The 16,736-nt window shown below is 42.0% G+C and overlaps 1 protein-coding gene across 2 annotated transcripts; it reads left to right on the top strand.

Moving 5' to 3' along the window:
* The first annotated feature begins 5,627 nt into the window (after positions 1-5,627).
* Positions 5,628-16,704, top strand: tmprss13a (transmembrane serine protease 13a). Of its 2 annotated transcripts, none has more exons than XM_030401025.1 (13): positions 5,628-5,798; positions 9,366-9,540; positions 9,672-9,782; positions 10,103-10,267; positions 11,164-11,290; positions 11,757-11,852; positions 12,061-12,104; positions 13,054-13,216; positions 13,483-13,664; positions 14,214-14,312; positions 14,972-15,114; positions 15,643-15,795; positions 15,917-16,704. In XM_030401025.1, exons 1-13 carry the CDS (start codon positions 5,781-5,783, stop codon positions 15,929-15,931), a joined length of 1,491 nt encoding a protein of 496 aa, XP_030256885.1. In that variant the 5' UTR covers positions 5,628-5,780; the 3' UTR covers positions 15,932-16,704. The 2 variants fall into 2 exon arrangements, with proteins under 2 accessions (XP_030256885.1, XP_030256876.1); XM_030401016.1 differs by lacking the exon at positions 5,628-5,798 and adding an exon at positions 9,190-9,210.
* The last annotated feature ends 32 nt before the right edge of the window (positions 16,705-16,736 follow it).

The following is a 16,736-nucleotide window of genomic DNA, read 5'->3' as shown; positions in this document are numbered from 1 at the left end:
TTTTTTTTTAATTGCAAGCCCCTAGAGGGTTTCATAGGCAATTCCCCTTCCCGTTCTTTCTCATTACGCATTGTTTATTTAACAAATTTTATATGTGAAAATACAGAATCAACACAAATTGTTTTAAACAAGCTCAAGAAATGTGAAGGCATGTGCGCATTGCTTGATTTATTGATGATATTAATATGACATAAAGCATGATTTTACATACGTCACAATAAAATAATAAGACATGTCCTTTTCTAACTACTGTATATTCATTATGAGTCTCTTTACACCGAAAGAGTTGGGCCCCTTTTTAAATGTCAATAAAACCAAAATGCAATAATTGGCAAACACACTTATTGTGTGCCTGAGCCAATGTCGTAATATCCTTTGTGTTTCACAAAGTGGTGAACTTCACCACATCCTTGCTTTTGAAAGACTTTGGAGGATGCCCCTGTCATACCCCATCAATGACATCACCTGTTGCCAATGAACCTGTGGAAATGTTCCACAGGTTCAGGTGTTTTATGGACAGTCAACATATTCAGAATTAGCATGTATTTAAGCATTAGCATTGTGTTTAAAAACACAATCATTGTTTGAAAGTTATGAGGCTGGAATTAAAGCAACATTATGTAGACATTAGCATTTTGTGCAATTTGGAGCCCCCCACAGTTTCTGAGTGCAACACCACTGTGGTAAATACAAATCCCAGGTCTGTATCAAATGTCAGGTGCTAACTACAAACCAAACTCATGAATAGGAAACACCCCGATGGAGTCCAGACACTGGTTGTGGTGACGGAGGGAGAAGGATCCTAGAGGAGTTGATTCTGATGAGTAGAACCTAGACACTGGATGATAGACACCATTCACCCTCTTACAAGACACTGTAGCATCAAAATGATTTTGATGCTCTTATTTTAAGGTAAAAACGCTACATAATGTTGCTTTAACCCCTTAAGGAACACCGTTCCAACATAGGAACACCCTTGTATTTGGACAGAAAACCAAAACCTGTGTTCCAACCTCTGTAACTCTGTGTCAGTATGTCATAGAATCACACTTGCACTCTCAGGCTATAGAAAAACTTGATGGTGTTACCTTTCCAATGGTACCATGCACATCCCTGAGTCTCAAACTATGTGGGAGCTGTCATACATTTAATATCGGTATGTCGTTTTGGAAAAAGAACCTTAAAATGGGGGCGTTCACTAAGAGGTTAACATGTTTCTTTTATGTAGTGTCTTAAAATGTCTTACAGTCATAAAGACGTCTTAACAAAAGTGACATTACGAGAGCAATGACCTTTAAATGACATCTATTTCTCGATCTGTGGTCTCGACAAACCGCAGCACCTGTGGAACCATATCTCTACTTCACATCTTACACAGTTTAAAATTTTTTCAGTTTCCGCAGATTTTTACAAAGAAATGGGTGATATGAAAGTTGTTGTGGGTGGACAACGAAGATATGAGATAAGAGATTCTTCTGTCATATTACACAGAAGTAGCTGTCAGATTTAGATGACATTTTCATCCAACTTGACTTACAATGTGGCCGTTCGACCATGAGGATACAGTATGAAAAACACAATGTGAAAACATTAAACTTCTGGATTTTCCTCCTGTGTCCACTGATAAATGGGAGATAACAAGAGGGATTTATCCATCCATCCATCCATTTTCATCCGCTTATCCGGGGCCGGGTCGCGGGGGCAGCTGCCTGAGCAGGGACACCCAGACTTCCCCCTCCCCGGATACCGCCTCCAGCTCTTCCGGGAGGACCCCAAGGCGTTCCCAGGCCAGCTGGGCGACATAGTCACACCAGCGTGTCCTGGGTCTTCCTCGGGGTCTCCTCCCGGAGGGACATGCCAGGAACACCTCCCGAGGGAGGCGTCCCGGGGGCATCCGAAACAGATGCCCGAGCCACCTCAGCTGGCTCCTCTCGATGTGGAGGAGCAGCGGCTCTACTCTGAGCTCCTCCCGGGTGACAGAGCTCTTCACCCTATCTCTAAGGGAGCGCCCTGCCACCCTGCGGAGGAAACTCATTTCGGCCGCTTGTATCCGGGATCTTATTCTTTCGGTCATGACCCAAAGTTCATGGCCATAGGTGAGGGTCGGAACGTAGATTGACTGGTAAATCGAGAGCTTCGCCTTTCGGCTCAGCTCTCTCTTCACCACGACGGACCGATACAAAGACCGCATTACTGCGGCCGCTGCACCGATCCGTCTGTCAATCTCACGCTCCATCCTTCCCTCACTCGTGAACAAGACCCCAAGATACTTAAACTCCTCCACTTGAGGCAGGAACTCTCCTCCCACCTGGAGGGAGCAGGCCACCTTTTTCCGGTCGAGAACCATGGCCTCGGATTTGGAGGTGCTGATTCTCATCCCAGCCGCTTTGCACTCGGCTGCAAACCGCCCCAGGACATGCTGGAGGTCCCGGCTCGAAGGAGCCAACAAGACCACATCATCCGCGAAAAGCAGAGATGAGATCCATTGGCTCCCGAACCAGATCCCCTCCGGCCCGTGGCTGCGCCTAGAAATTCTGTCCATAAAAGTAATGAACAGAACCGGTGACAAAGGGCAGCCCTGCTGGAGTCCAACATGTACTGGGAACAGGTCTGACTTACTGCCGGCAATGCGAACCAAGCTCCTGCTCCGGCAGTACAGGGACCGTACGGCCCTTAACAGAGGGCCCCCGACCCCGTACTCCCGGAGCACCCCCCACAGTATGCCACGAGGGACACGGTCGAATGCCTTCTCCAAGTCCACAAAACACATGTGGACTGGTTGGGCAAACTCCCATGAACCCTCGAGCACCCTGCGGAGGGTATAGAGCTGGTCCAGTGTTCCACGGCCAGGACGAAAACCGCATTGTTCCTCCTGGATCCGAGGTTCGACTATCGGCCGAATTCTCCTCTCCAGTACCCTGGAATAGACTTTCCCGGGGAGGCTGAGGAGTGTGATCCCCCGATAGTTGGAACACACCCTCCGGTCCCCCTTTTTAAATAGGGGGACCACCACCCCGGTCTGCCAGTCCAGAGGCACTGTCCCCGACTGCCACGCGATGCTGCAGAGACGTGTCAGCCAAGCCAAGGATTTATCTCCACAATAAACCCCAAACTAAAGGGATGTTTACCATTGAATCAAGCCCAACTATCCATCGTATCTCTTCTGTTTACATTTAATCCCTGACAGGCATTGCCCCGGTTTGACTTTGTTTGCTTGCTAAATACGCTGTTTCCATTCCACACTTGTCTCCACATGAAAACACCAAACTATTGCTGTGTGCACGCTAACCTAATGTTTTTAATTAGTCCGACTGAAACAGCATTGATGCGAGCCGCTGAAGAGGAATAAACCAGGATCGTAATTAGTTGATGATTCATTTTATGTTACTTTGAACTCTTATCAATATGTCAGATCTTGAATTTTAAGAAAATCTACTTCTCAATTCTGAGAAAGCACTTTTCTTTTAAACATACTCAAATATACATGACCCCAGTTTCCCCTTCTGTTTCACACCTTTTACATGTGACTAAGTTTTAGTTCCTGGTAAATGCAAACACACGAAACCCATGGAGATGTACTTCAGCCTTATCTTTTGGTTTCTATCTTGCAGGGCGGACAGAGAACTGCTGAGTGAATCTGATCTGTGGGGGCTTAAATTAAATGTCAGACATCATCTGTTGTTGTTCAGAAGGGGACTTTTTCTACAAGTGACTTGTTACGTGAGTAGTGGCCGATGGTTATAGGTACCGAGGAAGTAACTTTATGTATAATGTCAGCCTGTGGTCATGGCACATGGTGAACACATCTCCACATTGAATATCTTGTGATATTTCTTATAATTATATCATTCAGTATCTCAGTAATGATGAGATTTAGATACACTGAATATTTAAAGGTCTAGTTTGTGAGAAAGTTGGCTTATGAGCCTGGCAAATGACCAGATCTGATAATCAGCATTTTTCTGATAAATAATTAAATTAAATTGCTGGGAAAGAGGTGGAGTTGAAAAGTGAACAGCCAAACAAACAGATTTCACTCACTGACGCGGTCGGCCGCAGATTCAACATGCTCAGTCGGCCGAAAAGCTGCAGGTAACGGCTGACTAGTGCCACGTGTGCTGGAGACACTGCAAAAACTATGGCTGAGGGCCTGACATCAGCTTGTTACTCCCTCATTCCATCTGCAGACAGTAGTCATTTCAAATGACTGCTACATCATTTCAAACTCACGTCTTAACATGAACTAACAAAATCTTTTAATTTATTATTGCCTTTTGTTTTATTTGACCTATTTATGTTGATCAAGCCACAAAGGTCCGCTGCCAGGTTGAAATCTAGGGCACTGGTTATGTGGTATGCATCCCACACCTCGAGGCCGCCACAATGCCCCATATTCATGATTATGTGTTGTCACTAAGTTATATACACACAAGGGCAGGCGCACAGCACCAAGTCAGTAGAGGGAGAGATCTCAAGCTAAATTGTTCCTGACAACAGAAACATGAAGAATTTACACTGAAAAGCAAAACTACTCTAAGCAGTGGGAAGTTTACAAAAGGTGACATAACAAAAGATCAGCCAAGTGGGATCACTAGACCCCGACAAGTACTGTTCGACCACACATTATGCTAATAGCCAGGGAACAGAAATGGACAGTGGTGATAGATTTAGAGGATCTCAAGTGACAGAAACTGAGGGAAGACTGGGCAATATGTGAAACAGGAGAAACGTTAGCGGCTGAAAGAGGAACCAGAGGGCGTTGGGAAAATAAATGTAAAAAAGGAAGAAGAAATCAGACGTAAGCTCCAAAAGGTCCCAGGAACAACATCAGAGGTCAGTGTGGAGAAAGTTAAAAAAGTAGTACAAAGTCTTTTGTGATTCCAGGGGAAGCTGTTTTTAGTCTGATATATTGCAGTGAAGTGAAAGAGTGTATAATTTGCATTGTGGGTAATGCAGGCACAAGGTTTTTATAATGTTAAAAATAAATGAAAAAAATCAATACATAAGAGTGAAATATCGCCTTTTGGTATTCCGCAAATTTCTCCATTGTTAAAAACCTGGTGCCCACAATAGCCAAAGTGCAACTTAGCCATTAAGTGACATCACTGGAGGCAGCTTATGCAAATAGATTCATACTACTTCTTTAATATATGCAGTAGCACTACCCATGAACTGTAAACTCACTTTAATGAAAACAGCATTGCTCCACCATTACCTCATACTGTCTACAAGCCTATAGTGATTTAAAATGTACAGGTAAGACATTGTGCATTAAACTGAAATAATGCAGAAATAAGTAAAAATATTTTAAAACCTCTGTTTAGTATAAAAAAGCTCCAGTCATTCTCTGTGGCCAGGAGGACATTTTGGTTCAGGGCCTTGTCAGCTCAGCTGGTGTCATTTGAGCCCTAATGGAGCTTCATACTGTGAAACTAGCTCTGACAGTCCCTGGCTGCCACTGAAACCGGTCTGGCAGGTGGGAAACTGGTGCACTGGGCACGCCCGTCTCTGTGAGGAGAAGAATGAAGAATTGAGGTAATGATGGAGGCTGGAGGTGGGAGGTGTCAGGTTGGGAGGGGGGAGGGCAGACTTACCTGTTGTGGCTCGGATGAAGGTCAGTGACAGACACACAGTAGAGTAGATAGGAGAGAGGTGAGGTGCTTAATGTTGCACCACCATGCTCTGACCGCTGCTCTGTGACTGAGTAAACACCTGGATGTGAAAAAGCTCCACCCACCTGCTCTCACCTCCACTCTCCACTCTCTGCTGACCTGAGTCCGATGGCAAAGCATGACCCGGTAGGTTGCTCCTTTTGTCTTCCTCTAACAACAAAAAACTCCTTCTTCTAGCTGAAGTCCCCTCTGACTTCAGCCTTCCTCCCATTCCTCCATAATCAATACTCACCTGTCCCCCAGACTCTGAATGGTGGCTCTTGTTCTGTTTATCTGCTTCTTAGATTACTCTGTTTGAGTTTCAGTGGGTTGGTTTAAAGGCTGCTGTGGCCTGTAAAACTGCGTGGCCTTCATGAGCTTGAGGAGTGCTGTTTGTTGTAGGGATTGTGGGCTGACATCAGATGTTTTGTTTGCTTCAAGTTACCTGCTGTACGGCAGGTACGAAGTTTGAGTTTGAATATAGGTTTTACCTAAACAAATACTTTAAAATGGTTTGTGTCTTTAGGTTCAGGGTAACACTTTTACATTTTACTTGAAACTCTTAGTATAGCACTTTTATTTACTTTCACTGTAAAATCTGACCAAGAGATCTTACCTTTGATAGCTGTTGAAACTTTTTAACTCATCTACATTTAATAGTCCGCCTTGCTTGGTAAATCTGAGGTAATCGGTTTTTGACTTTTTCAAAAGTAAGGTCAGCTCTTAAAATTTACAGTAGAAAACTGTAATCCTTTTATGAGCTATGATTAAATTTTGATGTTTTCAACTTTGTGAGAAAAATATTTTTTCAGATATACAAGGGTTAAAAGAGGAAATGTTTTTTAATGTTTTTTTTTGGGGGGGGGGGGGATTTAAGATGTATAAGCTAAGTAGAGTATTAACAACTTAACCTGTTTTCTCAATGTTTTTTAAGTAATATGTCAGATATAACAGTGACAGGAACATTTTATCCTTCAGCACTGGATTTATCTGCAAAGTCTGAGATAGATGTTTTTTTTATGCGATATCTATCTGTACTCATGGCACCTATTGCAAGATAAACATGTAAAAAAACACTTTAGAGAGCATTTCCATATCCAAATTGAGTGCATTGTGGTAAGCGTTGTAAAATCCTCTGACTTCTGATTTGGAGTTATAGAGATACACTTGACTTGACTAATGATGAGCACATTTAGTATTACATTTGTAGGTTATGTAGTTGAAATTCATAATTTTTGTGAACTGAAAGCAGAATATTAGAAAATTTCAGATCACTACACAAGATGCAGTGGCCTGACTTGCATCTGCCTTGATTTAGCCCCTGTAAATAAACATAAAAGACACTTTAGTTTCCCTTCTCATGTCCGGTAGCTGTGTAACTTTATAACATCACAGTTACTGTTTGGATCCAATAATGACCTTTTAAACCATTTGAACCCCTAATCTTTTAATTTTTTTTTCAGTATTTTTCCACAATAATGTTTTTTTCCCATGACAATGGCCGATAAGCAAACAATGCAAGATGATCCAACTGTATTCTCTACTGGGAAATTTGATGAACCTGCTCCTCCACCTATTTCAGCTAGGCCATTTTGCTTCAATTAAGTGAGGTGTATGCTGGCTGTAGGCGAGTTTTGAAACATAATCAGCATGCTATAGAAAGGGTCTTATGAAACACCTTTTGTAGCAGGTTCCACCTATAGTCTTCTCAGTGACCCCTCGATAGATTAATTCCTTTCTTTTTTCCACAATGGGCTCCCTACTCCCAAACAAGAGTGTATTGAAAAGGCAGTAACAAACATGATCACATAACTGTTCATATCAGAACTTTTAGCCCCATCAATTTTCATTTCTTCATGCAAGTTGATGAACATGTAACAGCAGCTTCTGACTGTATTAACTCAAACTCATGAAACTTAATGTTGGGGGAAGCAGCCCACTGTCTAGCATCTTGTTCTGTGCTTGTTTCCCAGCACAACATTTCCTTATGTGTCACTTTCTGTTAATGCTTGGATGACAATGCAAACAGGTGTTCAGGTCACAATGTGCTCAAACAAGTTTAGTCACATAACATTCTGCATCCTTCAGTCTTCCAAAGTTGCATTTTACATAGCACAAAGTATAAAGGCCACATGTTGCAACAAAACAACCCTCAAATCTGTATAGTAAATATGAAGCTAGTGCAAGCGGCTGATTAGCTTTACGTAACAAAAAAGATTGGAAACAGCTGACCTGTTATGTACAATTGTGATACAATTTTGCACCTCCATAGCTCACTAGTTATTGTGTTAAATGTCTGTTTGCTATATATTACAGAGCAACACTTCCTCGAACCAAAATGACTGAAGAGGTCCATTGCCAACGACTTCACAAACAACCTATACGATCAGTTTACAGTAGCAAACAAAACTACTTGGTTAAGTTTAAAAAGGTCATGCAACCATTACGTTGTTGTAAGCTGAAAGAATCCACCGATGGCTTTTGGTTTTTATCACAACCACCATCTTAACCTTTGTTGCTCTTAAAGGCCACTATGCCACGGAAGTATCTCCTTTTCTCTCCACTAGAGGTTAGTGCGCAATAACAAACATAAAATATAGGACGAACTAAGCTGCTTGCACAGACAACCTACACAGCCATTATTCTGTTGAGGATGAGCTGCCCAGAAACACCAGGAAGTGCTCGGCCAAGAAATTATGAATAACAATCCCACACAACACCAACACATGTTGTTTTGACACTCAAGTTTTTGTATGATTAAACATACCAGATATAGCGTGTGAATTAAAGAGCTTACAAGTTGCTAGAGATTTCTTTCTGTTTCTAGTCTTTGTGCTACGCTAAGCTAAGCGGCAGCTGCCTCTAGCTAGGTTTTACATAATTGGCATAAAGGCTTGAGGGTGGTATCAACCAATCTCATCTAATTCTGTGTTTTCCAAAGAATGTTAATCTATTCCTTCAACTTGTTTGTTATATTAACAAGTACGGTCCAATCGCCTACTAAACTTCAGCCATAGGGAAGCAGGAAATGGTTTGAACAAAACAAAGTTTTGCAAGTCATTGTAGGAGAAAGGCAGAGATACACAGAGATATCACCTGTAGTAGGCTATTGTTTAGTCAGGGAAAGAGTGTGACTAATCCGGGTATTTGTGTTTTACAAGTCAGTCACTGTTGGATATTTGCCAATTGGATAGCTGCACTCTCATCAGTCTCAGCCTTGTCTGCGTCCTTCAACCTGTTACCTCTAATTTGTGAGCAGATTGCAACTTACATGTCCCAAAAAATCAAGTTACCGATAAAACTTGATTACCGAATCTGATATGGCTACAGGGAGCTGTGAATCAAAAAGAGTGGAAAAGGCAACGTGAATAAACTTTTTTTTTTTTCAAATGAACTGTTAAAATTGTATCTTTCGGATACTGTTGCCGGGAAACATCACCTGCGTCTTTGTGTTTATTTATACCCAGGTGTGGACTTAAGCATTGGCGTGATAATAGTGTTAGGATTGCATGGAGGACAATGGGCTATGTTCTCAGTCTTGACAACCAAAAACATGCAGGTGATTAACCTGCCTATCTATTGTTGTTCTGTGAAATGATATCATTATAAATATAGCAGGGTGTCTTGTTTCCAAGGGTAACAGATGACGCAATGATGGACAGCTACCTCGGATCAGTTAGTTATTTACTTTCCTTTTCTGTCTTTTCCTCACAGAACGAGCCCCCTCCTCCTTACTACTCTGTCGCCGTGCACACCCAGCCCCCCCTCAAACCCTATGAGGAGGTGGTGTATGGCGTGGGTCCAGGCCTGACACCCCCCACCTATCCGCATTACATCCCCCAGTATTCACCACCTGTGGCTGTGCCGCAAGTCGCACACTCCAGCATACGTGAGTGTTATCCGCAGCTCTCACATTTTCCTGGAAATACAGTGGATGCAGGTGTACCAGCAATACAAATTGGGACAGAGACGCTGCAAGGATTATTAATGTGTGATTGCTGTGTACTGTTCTGTGTCCAGCCCCCAGACGTAAGAGGAGGAGATGCTGTGAGAACAATTCCCAGTGTTATGCAGGGTCAGGGGGAGTCTTACTGGTGCTCGGTCTTCTGGCACTGGCCATCTGGCTTGGAGGTACCCTGTTTATTTACGCAGATCCCTGGACATTGTCATCAATATACATTAATGTAGAATTATTGTAACTGCATGCAAATTACAGTGTTATAATGTTTCTTGTGTCCTCAATTTAGCATGTTTTGAAGGAATTATTGACTTTTAACTTTTATTTAGTCCCAGATGTTGTTGATTTGGATTCTGGATGAGTAAAACCTAGCTGAATGTGTTGGATCATTTTTAAAATAGCTGCTTATATTCATTAAGTGACACTTAATCTAGGTAACTCGCTATAGTTAACTGACTCTCACTCACAACTGTCCACTTTATCCTAACAACAGTTCGTTATGGCACCCGGTTGGCGACAGTAGCGATCCTCTACGATGACGACGATGATCTGATAAAAGAAAATGCCCCTCCACCAAGGTTTGACACCTGCCCCAACAATACCGTCCAATGTGATGCGAGAAGAGACTGCCAACTGGGCACCGACGAGACAAACTGTGGTGAGCAGACATATGCACAGACACAGACCTCTCCAGCACCAAACGAATGCACGGACAGATGGTGGAGAAGGATGGGCAGACACTGAGGATACCCTCAAAAATGAAAAACAGGCTAGATGATCTTTTACATAAGCTGCTGAGGAAATAATGTTCTATGATAAGCAAGTGTATTCAGTATCATTGAAACTTAAAGGATAATGGCACCAATTTCACACATTAAAGTGTGTTTGTAGATCTTGACGTATACTTTAAAACAAGTATTATACATCTTTTTGTTAATGCTGAGGAAGCTTCACGTAATCTGATATATTGTGTCCAGTGATGTCATTTAGTGGCTACGTTGCATTGTGGATAATGTAGAATCCACAATTTGAAAAGGAAGAAACGTGTGGAAAATAATTTAATTTTTTATGTGCCAAACTAACTGCTAGGCATGAAGACACAGAATTAAAGGTGGGACTACTGACGGGGCGTTTCAGGAGCAGTGTTTCTGTGGGAGGGAGGAGCTTCTGTTCAGATTTTGACCTTCTTAACTTTCAAGATCTTTTCCACACATGAGAACATATAAACACTGAAGGAAAGAAAAAAATTAAAAAGCATATTATGTCTAATTTAAGTAAGATTTAGATTGCAGTACTTTCTACACTGTGGTATTGCTACTTTTACTTAAGTGAAAGATCGGATTACTTTTCCACCGCTGTACAGCATGCTTGCATTTTTCAAGTCTTGCGTAGTGCAGCCATTTTATTTCATATTTGATTTTGCTTTCAATCTAATTGTTGTAGTTGCAACAGCAGCAACACATGAGCCAAGGACTCCTCATTACTGTCACATCGTGTAAAGCCTAATCATCTGAGCAGCCTGCTTTCTTTTGTCTCCCTCTTCATCTTCCTCAGTGAGGTTTGGAGCAGACAGTGGTCTGCAGGTCAAGACAGATCTAGATGGCCGCTTCCTACCAGTTTGCTACAAAGGCTGGGACAAAACCTTGGCTGACCAGATCTGCGATCAGCTCGGATTCAGAAAGTAAAAAATCTTCCCTTAAACTTTGTCGAAGCTAACCTGACTCCGAGTGAGCTAAACAACACAGATAAAATGGTCTTGAGTAGCAGTAATGAACACTGATCCACTGTTTTGGATCAGTGCTTCAACATCAGAATATATATCACCATTCCTCATCCTCATTCAGATCTATGTCATGCTTCATGAAGGATTCACTGAGCTCGTCATCTTGCCAGACCCTTTTTCAACAGCTGCTAGTGAAACATGTAGGCTTCTATCTCCAGCCTGTAATTTTCTATCTAATTTCTGCTCAACTGCTGCCTTGTATTTAGACCTGAATTGATTCTCCACGGGTTCCTCTGAGGTGTCTCAGTGTGACAGAACCAGAATGAGTTTTCAGACCCAATCAGGCATTGTTTTATACAAAATGGTCTCTGTGTGGAGCAAGTTTATCTGCTCAGCTTTCTGAACGGCGCTTCTCTCTCTCCAGGTCCTTTGCCACCAAAGCAATTAAGTCACAGGAGGCCGCTGGTTTATCTGTGACCAGCAAATCATCTGCACCTATCCAGGGCCGAGTAACAGTCAGGTATAAAAACTAGTTTACTACTACTATTATTTTCATACAATAGCTCAGGTCTAATCTATAATCCTGAAATCAGTAAATTCTAGTGATTCGATTATCTGCTTCTTGAGGCTTAGAATATGACAAAACAAAACCAGCAGTAAGGTGCAAATTGTTTTGCCTTAAGTACCAATGTTAACTGACATGTTTTTCTCATTGCGGCATGACACAGTTCTTCCTGTCCAAACCAAGAGACTGTCTCCCTGCAGTGTATGGGTAAGGAGCGTCCATCTGTTCCTGAAGTCATGTGTCACACATGAGCTGTCTCGCTCTATCTCAATCTCACAGACACAGTGCACTATCTACGACTGGACAGCCACGCCTTTCCTGCCTATCTACAGGACGTATTATATGAGAGTTTGGGCGATAAGGTCAAATTTCAACAATGAGAAAAACCAACAATGAAATAATGCGTTCAGCAACCGCTGTTATTGTCGCCCCCCTCCCCACTCCCTGCTGCGCTCAGCGTGGTGTTTCATTGTGGGGAATGATGAGGTCAGAGCCTTGAATAACAATTTACAATTTACAATATCAAATTATATGTGCAGTGAATACATTGATATACAGTGTAAGGAACAATTTTTCGCAATTTGTTACAATAATGTAATGTTTAAAAGTCTTTACAATTACTTGACAGATGTTTCATAAAGCATTTCACTGCGTGTTGACAGTCAATTAACTGTTAAATACAGTTTAATCAACTTAAAATCTACCATTTATAAATGATGGATATAATAAGGATTTACTGTAACTCATTTAGTTGGTTGAATGAATCATTAATTTGGAAAGCAGAGTTTTGTGAACCAGTAACACAAGATGATGATGATGATCACACCTTTAATGTAAAGGGGCTCTATGTCACAATTATTAGAAGTTTATAAGTATTTATCACTTTTTTACCGGCTATATGTGAGAGAATTCTTACGTGACGTGAAACACGAGACCTTCCCTGTCTCTCTCGGTTGCCTGTACAAGCCTGTGGATGATTCGTTGAGGTTGTTTAATACTCCTGGACTGTTGATTACTTTGTGAAGGGCTTTGGTAAGATGTTTTGCGACAGTCCAAAGGATGTGACTTAAAATACATATATTAAACGATCTCTTAGCCCTCTCTAAAGAATGTCGTCACTGTTTCTTTGGTATCTAACGTTGCCTTCTGTTGCCAGACTGTGGTCGGCAGCAGTCTACATCCCGGATCATTGGGGGCAGCGTGGCCAAGGTCGGTCAGTGGCCCTGGCAGTTGACGCTCCACTTCAGAGGTTCCCACGTCTGCGGAGGAGTCCTGATCTCCCCTGATTTTGTTCTGACTGCTGCACACTGCTTCCCTAGGTGACTGACATGGAAAATACATTCCTCAAGATGCCTGTTTTCTTTTCCATACTGCAAAAATCTATCATTTATTCCCGAAAGAGAAGTCACACATTGTAAGCGTAGAACTAATTTTGTTCGGCTGACATCCACAATGCTGAACTGAAGCATGTCAAAGTTACAATACACAGATTCAAAGGCTTGTGGGCTGAAACAAGCCATGCGCTGATGCCGAATCAGTGCGAGTCTATTGCTTTCACACTAAACAGTCTCTTTCTGTGCTACAGAAACAACCCTGCAGCTTTCTCTCTGAGGAACTGGAAAGTGTACAGTGGAGTGGTGTCTCTGGACAGCCTACCTGCCGTCGCCTACTCGGTCGAGAAGATCATACTGAACGAGAACTACAACAACCAAACTAATGACCAGGACATCGCTCTGCTGAAACTCACATCTCAAGTCGATTTCAATGGTCAGTCACAGCTTTACTCTATTTAAATTACGTGTATGTTCATCCGACCTACATACCTGAGGCTGCCTGCAGAATCTGGTCCTCACATTGGCACCTAGTTAAATGTCATGGTGAATTGTACATCTCAAAAAAAAAAAAAAAATCTATTAACAGTCACTCACTGATTTCATTATTGTCCCATTAATCTACAGTTTGATTCACATTGTTTAGTTGTATATAAGAAGTGATTTAATATCTGAGAAGTTGGTCAATAAATAGTGAATGTCTGTGATACAAAATTGTTTCGTAGAGTAAAGTACACAGCAGACAATACACAGGGCAGTGACTACCATAGAAATGTTTTTTCTGTTTCTGTTGATGCAGAGCTTTTAAGGTCTGTGCAGAATCCACAGTCATACTGGTAATCTGATTTGCCCAGCCCAGTGTGTTTGTGTGTGTCTGTGTGTGTGCATCTGTCTACAACAATTTACTTTTGAACACACAAAGTTGCTGGTGTGTTTGCAGAAGTTAAAAACGTTTTGTGTGTGTGTGTGTGTGTGTGTTATCCAGACAAAGTTCAGCCAGCTTGTCTGCCAACCTCTGGCCAGCGATTCACCCAAGGAACCAAATGTTGGACTTCTGGTTTTGGCACCACAGAGGCAGGATCAGGTAAGCTGAGATTTAACAAAGACAGTTTGTAGTTTATTTTATTAGATACAGGGATGGGCAATCCCACAATTAAATTACCATCTGGTACAATGTTTAAATAAAAATAAGGCTTTCCACATGGAGAGAAGCTGCCAGACATAGCAAGGTGCAAACATATACAGTACGAGTACAATTAGCATGTTTTATTCCCTCTGTTCATTCAGAAACTACATGTTTCTGTGTGGGCAAGGGAATTTGTTCTTAAGCACCCCTGGGGTAATGCAGTTTAACAGTTGTTATTGAATTATGTGATGCAATAATGAATAAATGAATGCATGCTGCACTGAACTGCGGAACTGGTACCAGTATTGGTCTTTACTAGGTTAAAAGGTAGGACTACATTTGGGAACAATTAAAACATGCAACTCCAGAGAGCTATGGCAGTAGTCATAAAGCAGGCAGATCAGTTATCAGAAGAAGTAAAGACAGGCGGAGCACAGCAGAATAAAGTCTGGACCCCCTGAGGGAACATGGCTGATCTATCAGTGACTGACTCATGCCTGTCTTCTTTGTACTGAGGCAGCTATGGGCAAAGTTTCACCTTCATTCAGCCACTGTTTTGACGTTTTTTAAGAGCCTAATTACTAGAATGAATTAACACATTGTTTCCTCAATCAAAGGCACCGTCTCCAGGGATCTGATGGAGGTGACTGTGGACATCATTGGTAGAGAAACGTGTAACAGCCGTGCTGTGTATGGGGGCAGCGTGACCAGGAACATGATCTGTGCTGGAGACCTGAATGGAGGAAAAGACTCCTGTCAGGTGAGCAGTCAATATGAGGGGCAAGGTGTACAGTAATTGCGAAAAATGTATTGTCCTCAGATTTGAAAGTGTGTCTTTGATTCCACCATCAAAACAAGCCCTTGAAACACATTATATATTTAAAAAAAGACGCCTTAATTGAATAACAAGCCATAAAAACAGACAGGGGTTTGTATTCTGTTTGGAACATATAATTATACTGTTGACTTACTATTTTGACACTAAATTCAGTTATTATTGTCTGTTTTTTTTCAGTTTTCAGTTTTCTGTTTGGATGGGTTTAGGCAAAAAAAATACCTACTTGGATTTAGGCAAGAAAAATAAGTACAGTAAAATAAGTGGTCAGGTTTAGGCTACAAAACTGTTTCGTTAGGTTTAGGCAAGTTATGGGGTGAGTTATTGCTGTGACAGAGACACCATTCAGCCTATTGCAAGTGCCTGTACCATCAAAATGATTTTAACGCTGTTAGTTCAAGGTAATTCAGTTCTATAATGTTGCTTTAACTCAGTGCATACTATATGTTCCAGGGGGACAGCGGTGGACCTCTGGTGTGTCAGGGGACGAGTCGCTGGTACCTGGTGGGGATCACCAGCTGGGGAGCTGGTTGTGGTGAAGTAAACAAGCCCGGCGTGTACACCAGAGTCAGTAGCGTTTTGCCATGGATCTACAGCAATATGCAGGTAAGAAGAAAGAGAGAGAAAAAAAACAATGATTAGTATTGAAGAGAATGTTTTACATCCAAATGATTTTCTTTAATTGACCTGTTTCTCACCATCTTAATTCATCTCTCCCTCTCTACAGTTGGAGAGGCCGTGATGCCCCCGTGTCTCCCGCCAGAGGTCTACTGTCCTCACGCCACCCTGTGAACTCTGCACTATGAAGTCTTCTCAGAGAGATGAATGGGTTAACACACGGACAACTGATTCAGAATTCACACTTGAACACGAGGACGTCTCAATGTTCTTCATCATCTATACTCATCCTCTGTCAGACGGCAGAGCGTGTATTACCTGCACCTGATTGTTTAAACACACACTAATCAATGCACTGACTCCAGTCTTGCATTCTTGATCTTACTCTCCTGTCTCTTGTGGTTGTCAGTCGTACAGTACACTTAATGTTTACCTACATGTTTAAGCACGCTTTAAAGATGGCTGGTCCTTCTCTCTTGTGTTCTGTGCCAATGAAACACAGTCCACTCTACTGTGATCTCCTTGATTGGTTTGAGAATGACACTTTTTTAAATGATTAATGATTGTAGAGGTGTGTTTTTTTTTCTCAGGGACACATCCCAGGCTTTTTTAGCGTTTGCCTTTGTTTACCGTGCTAAAAGAAAGGACACTTTATGTATTCACTTTGTGAAGAAGGAAAGCAGTGTGACCCTTGACTCCCTTATTGAGCTGGCACTCTGTCTGTGCACCTAAACCTCCCCCCTTAACGCTCACACTGTGAAATTGTTCAGAAAATTGTTCTTCTTGCATTTTATGTCGATGTGTGTGTTCTCTGTGCATCATATTTATGTGAGTTTGTTCTATTTGTCTGTTGTGTGGGATCATTGAGCATATAAAATAAAGATCAGGGTGAATCGATATTATGGAGTCAATTAATCACGGAGAAGCCA

The sequence above is a fragment of the Sparus aurata genome, chromosome 2, assembly GCF_900880675.1.
Source record: "Sparus aurata chromosome 2, fSpaAur1.1, whole genome shotgun sequence".
In the NCBI taxonomy this organism is placed as follows: Eukaryota; Metazoa; Chordata; class Actinopteri; order Spariformes; family Sparidae; genus Sparus; species Sparus aurata.
This window is presented reverse-complemented; position numbering and strand designations above follow the sequence as displayed.